The 11,658-nt window shown below is 49.9% G+C and overlaps 1 protein-coding gene across 1 annotated transcript in view; it reads right to left on the reverse strand.

The window, feature by feature from the left end:
• Positions 1-200: 200 nt before the first annotated feature.
• Positions 201-11,658, reverse strand: part of CHRNA3 (cholinergic receptor, nicotinic alpha 3) — a gene marked incomplete at its 3' end in the record, with an annotated part of 16,146 nt that continues 4,688 nt past the window's right edge. Inside the window, exons 3-5 of the mRNA XM_015416581.1 lie at positions 11,152-11,196; positions 3,717-3,826; positions 201-1,203 (exon numbers count right to left, since the gene is read on the reverse strand). Of these exons, the coding sequence (XP_015272067.1) occupies positions 201-1,203; positions 3,717-3,826; positions 11,152-11,196 (1,158 nt within the window). The remainder of the gene's footprint in view (positions 1,204-3,716; positions 3,827-11,151; positions 11,197-11,658) is intronic.

Below are 11,658 nucleotides of genomic sequence, written 5' to 3' on the forward strand. Positions count from 1 at the left end.
AGCTTCCGAGTTCTGACAAGATCAGGCCAACCTGGGGCATCTAGGTCATGGCTTTAAGGGGCTACTGGGCGTGAACCATGCTCATTACGTATGGTGCATCAGTCAGTCGTGTAATGTTCCCACCCACAGGCCGGTGCGCCCAAATAAGGAGAGCCGGGCCGTACACTTTTACAGGCACAGCCGATGAAACCGACTCCTACCTCTTTGGCTTCGTTCTGCAGCTGCATGTTCTCCGCGATGTACTTCACGCTCTCGATCGCCTCCCTCATTTCCGGCGTCAGCACCGAGAAGGGCAGCAGGGCGTCCACGGATTCGCAGCTGGAGCTCTGCGTCAGGTTGCCGCCCACTTTGATGTACTTGTGCGGGCAGCCGCCGCAGGCCGCGTCCTGGCACACGAAGCCTTCCCGGCAGCACTTGGTTTCGGAGGTGCCGAGGCAGCTCAAGTGGGAGAGCTCGGCGCCGTAAGGGGACTTCGGCTTCGGGCCGTCGCCGTCTTCGCCGGCCGGCCTGGTCATGAACATGATCCTGGGGAGGAAGCGGAGGAAAATGGCCTTCACCCACTCGGGCATGGTGTGCGTCCTGGGAGTCCGGTAGTGCACGTTCAGGACAAAGACGGTGATGACGATCGAGAGGGTGACGAATATCATGGTGAAGAGCAGGTATTCCCCGATCAGCGGGATCACCAGCGAGGTGGACGGGATGGTCTCCGTGATCACCAGGAGGAACACGGTCAGCGACAGGAGGACCGAGATGCACAGCGTCACCTTCTCCCCGCAGTCTGAGGGCAGGTAGAAGACCAGCACGGTCAAGAAGGAGATCAGGAGGCAAGGGATGATCATGTTGATGGTGTAGAACAAGGGCAGCCGCCGGATGTAGAGCGAGTAGGTGATGTCGGGGTAGACCGCCTCGCAGCAGTTGTACTTGATGTCGTGCTTGTAGCCCGGGGCGTTGATGATGGCCCACTCGCCGCTCTCCCAGTAGTCCTTCAGGTTCATGGCGGAGCCGACCAGCACCAAGTCGATCTCGGCTTTGTCGTAAGACCAGGACCCGAACTTCATGGTGCAGTTTTGGTAGTCGAAGGGGAAGTAGGTCACGTCTATTTTGCAGGAGCTCTTGAAGATCGCCGGGGGCATCCACGTGACGTTGCCCGTGTAGTTCAGGATGGCCTTGGTTTTGTCGTCCACCTGGAAGTCCCCGACAGCGCTGCCAAGGAATCGGAGGAGAAGGGATTGGATTGGTACCCCGCCCTTCGCTCAGAGTCTCAGAGGAGATGAAGAAGGGATTGGATTTCTACACGGCCCTTCGCTGCATGAAGGAGTCTCAGAGCGGCTTACCATCGCCTTTCCCTTCCCCACCCCACAACAGACAACCTGTGAGGTAGGTGGGGCTGAGGACTGCTCCTGAGAGAACAGCTCTGAGAGAACTTTGACTGACCCAAGGTCACACCAGCAGCTGCATGTGGAGAAGTGGGGAATCAAACTCAGTTCTCCCAGATTAGAGTCTGTGCTCTTAACCACTACACCAAACTGGCTCACCAAACAGTTTACAGTCTCCTCCCCTTCCTCTCCCAGCAACAAGACCCCCTGTGACTGTTAGGTGGGGCTGAGAGAGCTCTGAGAGAACTGCTCTTGAGAGAACAGCTCTGAGAGAACGTGTGACTGACCCAAGGTCACCCACTTGGCTGCATGTGGAGGAGTGGGGAACCAAGCCCGCTTCTCCAGATTAGAGTCCGCCCACCTAACCACTACACCACACTGCCCTCCAGTGTATCAACAGGTCAAGCTATTTTTGCATAGCTGCCATATGAGAGCAGCAGCAGTTGGGCCTACGTTAGTGGGGTGCTGAGAATGTATGTGCGGCAGTTAGGAAAACAAATGTATTTATTAGTGAGTATAGTTCTCCTGTGTCTGATCTGGAAATGATCTGTCAGTTACAGGCGTCAATGAAATGCACTTGGGGAAAACTCTTTTTTTGCTGGGGAGAGGCCGTGGCTCAGCAGAAGAGCCTCTGCTTTCCATGCAGAAGGTCCTGGGTTCAATCCCCGGCGTCTCCAGTTCAAAGGACCAGGCAGTAGGTGATGGGAAAGACCTTCATCTGGGACCCTGGCTCAGTGGCAAAGCCTCTGCATGGCACACAGAAGGCCCCAGGTTCAATCCCCGACATCGCCAGTTAAAAGGACCAGGCAGGAGGTGATGGGAAAGACCTTCATCTGGGACCCTGGCTCAGTGGCAAAGCCTCTGCATGGCACACAGAAGGCCCCAGGTTCAATCCCCGACATCGCCAGTTAAAAGGACCAGGCAGGAGGTGATGGGAAAGACCTTCATCTGGGACCCTGGCTCAGTGGCAAAGCCTCTGCATGGCACACAGAAGGCCCCAGGTTCAATCCCCGACATCGCCAGTTAAAAGGACCAGGCAGGAGGTGATGGGAAAGACCTTCATCTGGGACCCTGGCTCAGTGGCAAAGCCTCTGCATGGCACACAGAAGGCCCCAGGTTCAATCCCCGACATCGCCAGTTAAAAGGACCAGGCAGGAGGTGATGGGAAAGACCTTCATCTGGGACCCTGGCTCAGTGGCAAAGCCTCTGCATGGCACACAGAAGGCCCCAGGTTCAATCCCCGACATCGCCAGTTAAAAGGACCAGGCAGGAGGTGATGGGAAAGACCTTCATCTGGGACCCTGGCTCAGTGGCAAAGCCTCTGCATGGCACACAGAAGGCCCCAGGTTCAATCCCCGACATCGCCAGTTAAAAGGACCAGGCAGGAGGTGATGGGAAAGACCTTCATCTGGGACCCTGGCTCAGTGGCAAAGCCTCTGCATGGCACACAGAAGGCCCCAGGTTCAATCCCCGACATCGCCAGTTAAAAGGACCAGGCAGGAGGTGATGGGAAAGACCTTCATCTGGGACCCTGGCTCAGTGGGAGAGCCTCTGCTTGGCATGCAGAAGGTCCCAGGTTCAATCCCCGGCATCTCCAGTTAAAAAGACCAGGCAGTAGGTGGTAGGAAAGACATCTGTCTGAAACCCCGGGGACCTGCTGCCAGTTTGAGTAGACAATACCGACTTTGATGGCCCAAGGGTCTGATTTAGTATAAGGCAACTTTCTATGTTTTCTTGAGTTGTATGTGCTTGGCAGTTCTAAACTGTGCAGTTCCTTTCCAGGGGAGTTACGAGCACATCCTTATGCTCTGAGAATTGTAGGGCGTGGGCAGGTGTGCCATGCATGATGTTAAACAGTTACGTGTCTCGATTTCAAGGTGTAGGTGAGAATTCCTAACTTGGAAACTGGCAGACAAGAGACCCTAAAGGGTGGCAAGACTTTGTACATGACATGCCTTCTATTTCGGTTCCCAAACCAATTTCCGTAACAGGGCACGTGTACCAAGTTCCCAGCATAGCTTAGCAGCTGCTTTTTGGAGAGCCTCACTTAAGGAATACAGGTGCATCCCAACACTTTCTGAAGAACTGTGGGTGCACAAGAACATCTCCTGTTAAAAGCATTTCAGACAACAGGTCTCAGAAAGACCTCTCGGCCAGGACGTTGGAGAGCCGTTGCCATCGGACTTGACTAATAGCTTGTCCATTGGACTAGGTGGATCAGTGGTCTGTGGGCGTGATATCCCCAAAGGAACAGGCTTTGCAGAACCTCTGAAAGAGTGAGGCATGCTCAAATTGCAGTCCATGCATCATTTCTCAGCAGATGAGATGTCATAACCTTACTTGTTATACAACACGATATCTGGCTTCCAGATCTTATGCGACGGCACTCGAATGAACCGGACCCCTCCATAGTCCTCTGGATTCCACTTGAGCTTGTAATCGTTCCAGATCTGATCACAGAAGGGGGAAATCAAATAGTATTAAATTTACAGTCTTTGTATAATGGCTAATAGGCCCCCAGTAACCATCTTTGCATTATACACGGATTTCTATTGTGCTGAATTCAAAAAGTCATCGCTGGCCGACTGTTAGGTAGGTACCATGTTGTGCTATCTGTCCGTCTGTCTGCCTGCCTGTCTATCATCTATCAACTATCATCTATCGTCTATCTACCAAATATCAACTATCATCTATCTACCATTATCTATCACCTATCAATCTATCATCTAGCAATCTATCATCTATCTAGCCTGTATCAACTATCTATCTATCTATCTATCTATCTATCTATCTATCTATCTATCTATCTATCTATCTATCTATCCATCCATCCATCCATCCATCCATCCATCCATCCATCCTCTATCTATCATCTATCTATGTATCTATGTATCTATCTATCTATCTATCTATCTATCTATCTATCTATCTATCTATCTATCATCTATCTATCTCTCCATCCATCCATCCATCCATCCATCCATCCATCCATCCATCCATCCATCCATCTGATTCATTAATCACCCAATCCCCGCTATTGCAGGGCTCTGGGCAATGTACAGTATCCATAAAACACAACCAGATAAAAATCATTAAAACATGAAAAGCACATATTTGAAGAAAAGAGATGGCGAATACTAATCCATCCGATTTCAGACTGCTGGATACTTCGTGGCTACCCCAGCTTTCTCCCAAACGGGGACCCAAAGTGGTTGACATCATTCTCCTCTCCATTTTATCCTCAGAGCAACCCTGTGAGGTAGGTTACGCTGGGAGAGCGTGACTGGCCTAAGCCAAGGTCACCCAGCGGGCTTCCCTGGCACACATGGGGATTCGAACCTGGTTCTCCCAGTTGCTAGCCCGACACTCTTAACCACTGCACCACACTGTTGGACCTTGATCTCGCCCTGGAGGTGTTTAGAATTTGGAAGCTGCTTAGCAGAAGGGCGCTGTGGAATTTCAGGAGGCTGTTGTTGGGGGGGGGGTTATTCAATGCAAACAAACATATCACCACTAGGTGTCAGGAATGCATCGCAAGTCGAAAAGCGCAAGCTTTTCGGATTCCCTTTTGCCTCGCTTCGGGTTCTAGCACTGGGCCTTCCTTCTTCAAAAGTCAGGTGGGAGATGTGGAGAGGTTGTCCTGGAGTTGGGGAAGTGCTAAGAAAAGCCAGCTTGTTACCTTCTTTGGAGGTTTTCGAACAGAGGCCAAACTGGCTCAATTTGGCAGCTGCTTAGCAGAAGGGCGCGGTGGAATTTCAGGAGGCTGTTGGTGGTGGTGGTGGGGGGTTATTCAATGCAAGCAAACACATCACCACTAGGTGTCAGGAATGCATCGCAAGTCGAAAAGCGTGAGCTTTTCGGATTCCCTTTTGCCGGGCTTCGGGTTCTAGCACTGGGCCTTCCTTCTTCAAAAGTCAGGTGGGAGATGTGGAGAGGTTGTCCTGGAGTTGGGGAAGTGCTAAGAAAAGCCAGCTTGTTACCTTCTTTGGAGGTTTTCGAACAGAGGCTCGGCGGCCCTCTGACAGCAGTGCTGGTTCTGTGAACTTAGCATGTAATAAACAGACTGGCATACGAGACGCTAAATATATTCAAACATCATATCAGTTATATTAGACTCGTGGAACGCCCGATACAACGTGCATATTGAAAATGAATGATCAACCAATACCCAAAAATGTAAACCGCCCAGAGACCCCTACGGGGGTTAGGGCGGTATATCAAGTTGAAACAATAAATAAATAAATAAATATACTGGAAGATGTTTGTATGACACGCAGGAATCGCGACTAGAAAGATTAGAATGGGAAAACTGTAGGGCTTTTTGAAACACTTATTGAAGGTTTGTTCAGACGAAGAGACGAAACGGAACTCAATCCGGAGGTCCTCGTCAACAATCACAATAGCTTCATAATAATTACAATAACTTCATGTATTTTAATAATCACAATTACTGCATCTATCTTTATTCATTGTATTTATGGTCACAATGATGTTCGTTACAGTTACACTTTTGAGATCAATCATACAACTGAAATAATGTTTGAATATATTTAGCGTCTTGTATGCCAGTCTGTTTATGACATGCTTAGTCATTTTAGGACTGGATTCTCCGCTATAGTCTGGTTCTGAGAACGTAGGCAGATCATGAGAAGGGAGGGCAGGAAGGGTTGCTTCAGTGGGCTTAGTTCTTGGGACCCTTTCGTACACGCCCAGGGAAATGCCTATCGCCACTTTGAGGTCAGGAAGCAATTTTTCTCCAGGCCAGTTTGGCCGGGGACCCTGGAGATTATTTTATCATCTTCTGAGCATGGAACAGCAGTCATGGGGGGGGGGGGAATTTGGGAATTTCCTGCCTTGTGCAGAGGGTTGGACTAGATGACCCCGGAGGTCCCTTCCAACTCTATGATTCTTTTCTATGCTGGGAGGGTTTGCTGCTGTATTGCTTTGTTTGCACGGGAGCTGTTTTCAGGAAGGGTGTACAAGAGGCAATCTGTGCTTCTCTTCAGCAAGGCATGGGCTGCTTTCGGACATTCCCCCCCTCTCTGCCACAGTGACGCTGTTCCAAAAGGAATCAAGGCTTCGGTCCCTTGAGAAGTTCTGTGACACAGTAATGGGAACAGCTGTGCCTGTGGGAACCTTGGCTTTTCTAGGTCTTTTAAGGGGAAAGCCGCCCAGGTCTTTTTTTGTATACAGCTGCTCTTTTCTGAACATCTGCATCACATTATTATTATTTATTAAATTTCTGAATTGCCCCATCCCTGAGTACACAGAGCTCTGGGCGATTTACAATAAATATACAAAAGTACAGTTTAAAATCAATAATCGGTTCATCCCAAAAGTTTCGCAAGACGAAAATTTCTCATCATTCTGTCTTCAACACAACTGTTTGTCAATGGAGGAAATGTGTATGGTTTAGCGGCTGATTCAGAGAGCCAGTTTGGTGTAGTGGTTAAGAGTGGCGGACTCTAATCTGGGAGGACCGGGTTTGATTCCCCGTTCCTCCACATACAGCCAGCTGGGTGACCTTGGGTCAATCACAACTTTTTCCAGAGCTCTTCTCTCAAGAGCAGTTCCCTCAGAGCTCTCTCAGCCCCACCTACCTCACAGAGTGTCTGTTGTGGGGAGAGGAAGGGAAGGCAATTGTAAGCCAATTGTAAGCCTCCATGCTGGCTCTTAGTGGTTAACAGCAGCGGACGCTAATCTGGAGAACCAGGTTCGATTCCCCACTCCTCCTCCACATGCAGCCAGCTGGGTGACCTTGGGTCAGTCACAAGTTCTCTCAGAGCTGTTTTCTCCAGAGCAGTTCTTGAGAGAGCTCTCTCAGCCCCACCTACCTCGCAGGGTGTCTGTTGTGGGGAGGGGAAGGGAAAGGAGTTTGTAAGACGCTCTGAGACTCCTTCGGGTAGTGAAGGGTGGGGTATAAAAAGAAACTCTTCTTCTTCTTCAAGAGTCAAGGGACATGAAAACAATGTCATATAAAACAATAGTAATGTGCATGCACGGGGAGGGGACATCTCTTGTCCTCCCTACCATTTAAACAATACTCTTGAGGAGATAACCCACAGTTCCATCCTTGGAGGCGAAAGTTCCCCGGGTTCAAACCCTGGCACGTGTAGTTACAGCTCTAGTGGGGTGCTTAGAGGAGGTTATCTGCTTGAGACCTCTGGGAGAAGCTACTACTCAGAGTAGATTCTTATTGGGCTCACCGGGGTCAATAATTCAGCATAGGGAATATTCATGTGTTCTTATCAGGGGTTATTTCCTGTGGGAGCGCACAGGAGCAGAGCTCCGGCAGTAAGGAGCCTAGGGGGCGGGCACATGCAACAAGCCCCACCCCCTGCTCCCAGCAGCCCTCAGTTGGGCCATAAGGAGCAAGAAGCAGCCAGGTAAGCTGCAGAGCCCCCTCCCCGGCCCCCCGGCGTCAAACGGTCCAGTGGCACCTTTAAGACCAAGTTTTATTCAGGTACAAACTCTCCCTCCTCTGCGAGGACAGATCTGCGCACCCCCCCCCCCCCCCATAGCTAGCAATCCAAAACAGTCCAGTGGCACCTTTAAGACCAAGTTTTATTCAGGTACAAGCTCTCCCTCCTCTCAGGGCAGATCTGTGCGTTCCCCCCCCCTCTATTGCTAGCAACCCAAAACAGTCCACGGTACCTTTAAGACCAAGTTTTATTCAGGCACAAGCTCTCCCTCCTCTGCAAGGGCAGATCTGCACGTCTGTTCCCCCCAATAGCTAGCAATCCAAAACAGTCTAGTGGAGCCTGAGTGGTGGGTGTTGCCTTCTGACACACTTCTGGTGATGTCAGGGGGTGTGGCATATGCAAATAAGTTATGCTAATAAGTTATGCTAATGAGCTCCTGCACCTCTTTTTCTACAAAATGACCCCGGTTCTTATGATCTCAGTGCAGAAATTAGATTATGGCCCAGCTCGGAGAGTGTAAACTTCTTGGTGTCGAAACCAAAGCTGCGTGAATCATCCGTAAGAAATTGTTTCAGATTTGTCTCAATTCACAAGTCATTAATGCAGGTTTTTTTAAAAAATATAACTTTGGCGTGGAGCAAAGAAGATAGCCAGGCTATGACCGAAGCGACTGAAAATGCAAATCCTGATTCAGCGTTAGTCCTACATCGCACTGTAGTTTGCCAAGGCGATTAACGGCGACTGAGGCAACCCCAGGAGCAAAAGACGTTCCAGGTCCCCTCTAGCCACCAGTGGGGGATGGGGGCCGTGGTTGCCAAATCCAGTTTGGGAAACTCCTGGAGATTTGGGGGTGGAGCCTGGGGAGGACAGGGACCTCAGTGGGGCACGATGTCGCAGAGTCCATCCTCCCAAGCATCCATTTCCTCCAGGGTAGCTGATCTCTGCAGTCTGGAGAGAAGCTATAATTCCAGGGGATCCCCAGGCCCCACCTGGAGGTTATATCAACAATAATAATCAGTCTGTACAATCTAATAGCTACCAGTCAATTTACATCCTTTTTACACAATCAACCCCATTGGGAGTTTCTAGAATTGTACACCCGCTTCATAATTCATGAGTCTAAAAAATATAACTTGGCTTCATGTAGTTTTCTTACCCCGTTAAGCAGCTGACAATCATAGACGGAGCACTCCTGTCTTTCTCTCTTAACAGCCTTTTGTAGGACCAGCAACAAACATCAATTTAAACTTCAATGTAACCATAAAAGGAAACTTTCCCCTTTAGAGGACTTTCAAGCAAGGAAGAGCAGGTGTACAATTCTAGAAACTCCCTCTGGGGGTTGATTGTGTGAAAAGGATGTAAATTGACTGGTAGCTTTTAGATTGTACAAACTGATTATTCTTGTTGATATTGCATGTAATGAATATATACCCGTTTTAGAATATTATGAATAATACACAATGCACTTTATAAGATGGAACATATAGAACACTTTAACTTATAAATAAGGTTTTTGCAGTGTATATATTTGTTGTCTGACTCTTCTAACACTGCAGCTTGAGTTTCCACACCCACTTGGAGGCTGGCATCCCCAAGGAGAGATTGCGAAAGAAGAAGAACAAGAGATTGGATTTATACCCTGCCCTTCACTACCCAAGTGTCTCAGAGCGGCTTACAAACTCCTTTCCCTTCCCCTCCCCACAACAGACACCCTGTGAGGTAGGTGGGGCTGAGAGAGCTCTTGACAGAAACGGCTCTTTTTCAAGGACAGCTCTTATCAGAACTAGGGCTTGCCCAAGGCCATCCAGCCAGGTGCAAGCGGAGGAGTTGGGGAGTCAAACCCGGTTCTCCCAGATTAGAGCCCGCGCACTTAACCACGACACCAAACTGGCTCTGGTACCTCAGGTCCTTCCAATGAGTTTTGAAATATTATAAATTAGGCGTCTTGTCAGGCAGGAGAATTAAGTGCAATCTGCTGAACTCAACGTGACCTCCGTGTTTTACAGGACCCAACCCATCACTTATGAAATAGTAAAACGCCTCTCCGTTTCAGAGCCAAAACGGATGAGGTGGTGAGTGAGGGTTACCAGCTCTGGGTTGGGAAATTCCTGGAGATTTGGGGAGGGCGGGGTTTGGAGAGGGGCGGGACCTCAGCAGAATACAATGCCATAGAGTCCACCCTCCAAAGCAGCCATTTTCTCCAGGGGGCGTGACCTCTGCGGTCTGTTGATGAGCTGTCATGGCGGGGGATCTCCAGGCCCCACCTGGAGGTTGGCAAGTCCACCTCCACAGCCCCCTCTTGGAGCACATCCTTCCTTGGCGGCTATCAACAGACTCTTCCATTGGATCCTCTGGGCTTGTAATGAAGTACGAAGGCTGAGGACGTTGCCTTGAATTGTCTTTTGGTCGAGACGTCTTAGAAATATTTCCCCCCTTTGTTTGTTGAGCCGGCGCCTGTGAATGGGAAAGACCTTTCGAGGTCTCGAATGTGTACAAAAGTAATAAGAAATGTAGCACAAAATTGGGGGGGACGACGACCTTGTGCTGTGTTCAGGGGTAATTTCGTAGAAAAAAAGGTGCAGGAGCTCATTAGCATAACTCATTAGCATAACCTATTTGCATATGCCACACCCCTTGACATCACTGGAAATGTGTCAGAAGGCAACACTCACCGCTCAGGCTCCACTGGACTGTTGTGGATTGATAGCTGATGGGGACGGGATGGGGCATGCAGATCTGTCCTCACAGAGGAGGGAGAGCTTGTACCTGAACAAAACTTGGTCTTAAAGGTGCCACTGGACTGTTTTGGGCTGGGGGGGCTCTGCAGCTTACCTGGCTGCTTCTTGCTCTGACTGAGGGCTGCTGGGAGCAGGGGGTGGGGCTTGTTGTATGTGCCCGCCCCCTGGGCTCTTTACTGCCAGAGCTCTGCTCCTGTGCGCTCCTGCAGGAAATGACCCCTGGCTGTGTTTGGTGTAGTGGTTAGAAGCCAGTTCGGTGTAGTGGCTAGGAGCGTGGACTCTAATCTGGGAGAACCGGGTTTGACTCCCCACTCCTCCACATGCAGCTGCTGGTGTGGCCTTTGGTCAGTCTCAAGTCCTCTCGGAGCTGTTCTCTCAAGGGCAGTCCTCGAGAGAGCTCTCTCAGCCCCACCTACCTCACAGGGTGTCTGTGGTGGGGAGGGGAAGGGAAAGGAGATTGTAAGCCACTCGGAGACTCCTTTGGGTAGTGAAGGGCAGGGTATAAATCCAATCTCTTCTCTTCTTCTTATTTTACCCACACACACACACACCCCAAGTATCCATAGCATTCAAACGTTTTATGGCGTTCAAGGCGTCGGCACGCTTTGTACTTACGTGTCTCAACCATAAATTGGTCTCCATGATCTGGTTCACTTCATCCTGGGGAGGGGAAAAAAGCCATAAGTGGATCTGAAACCATTTAGGGGAAAAGAAAGTTAGGCCTCTTTCTTTAGCGTTGTCAACTCTGGATTTGGAAATACCTGGAGATTTGTGGGTGGAGCCCGGGAGAGTGTGGTTTAGGGTGGGGAGGGACCTCGGTAGGGTGTGATGCCATACAGCCCACCTTCCGAAGCAGCCCTTTTCTCCCGGAGAAGTGGAATAAATGTTTCAAATAAATTAAGGTGTGATATTCTGGAGATCAGTTGTGATTGTGGGAGATGTCCATCCCCCGCACCTGGAGGTTGGCAACCCTATCTTTCTTGGGCCCAATTGTACTGTCCAGTACAATTGAGAGCCAGTTTGGTGTCGTGGTTAAGTGCGCGGACTCTAATCTGGGAGAACCGGGTTTGATTCCCCACTCCTCCACTTGCACCTGGCTGGATGACCTTGGGCAAGCCGTAG

The sequence above is a fragment of the Gekko japonicus genome, unplaced genomic scaffold, assembly GCF_001447785.1.
Source record: "Gekko japonicus isolate JY-2015 unplaced genomic scaffold, Gekko_japonicus_V1.1 scaffold3929, whole genome shotgun sequence".
In the NCBI taxonomy this organism is placed as follows: domain Eukaryota; kingdom Metazoa; phylum Chordata; class Lepidosauria; order Squamata; family Gekkonidae; genus Gekko; species Gekko japonicus.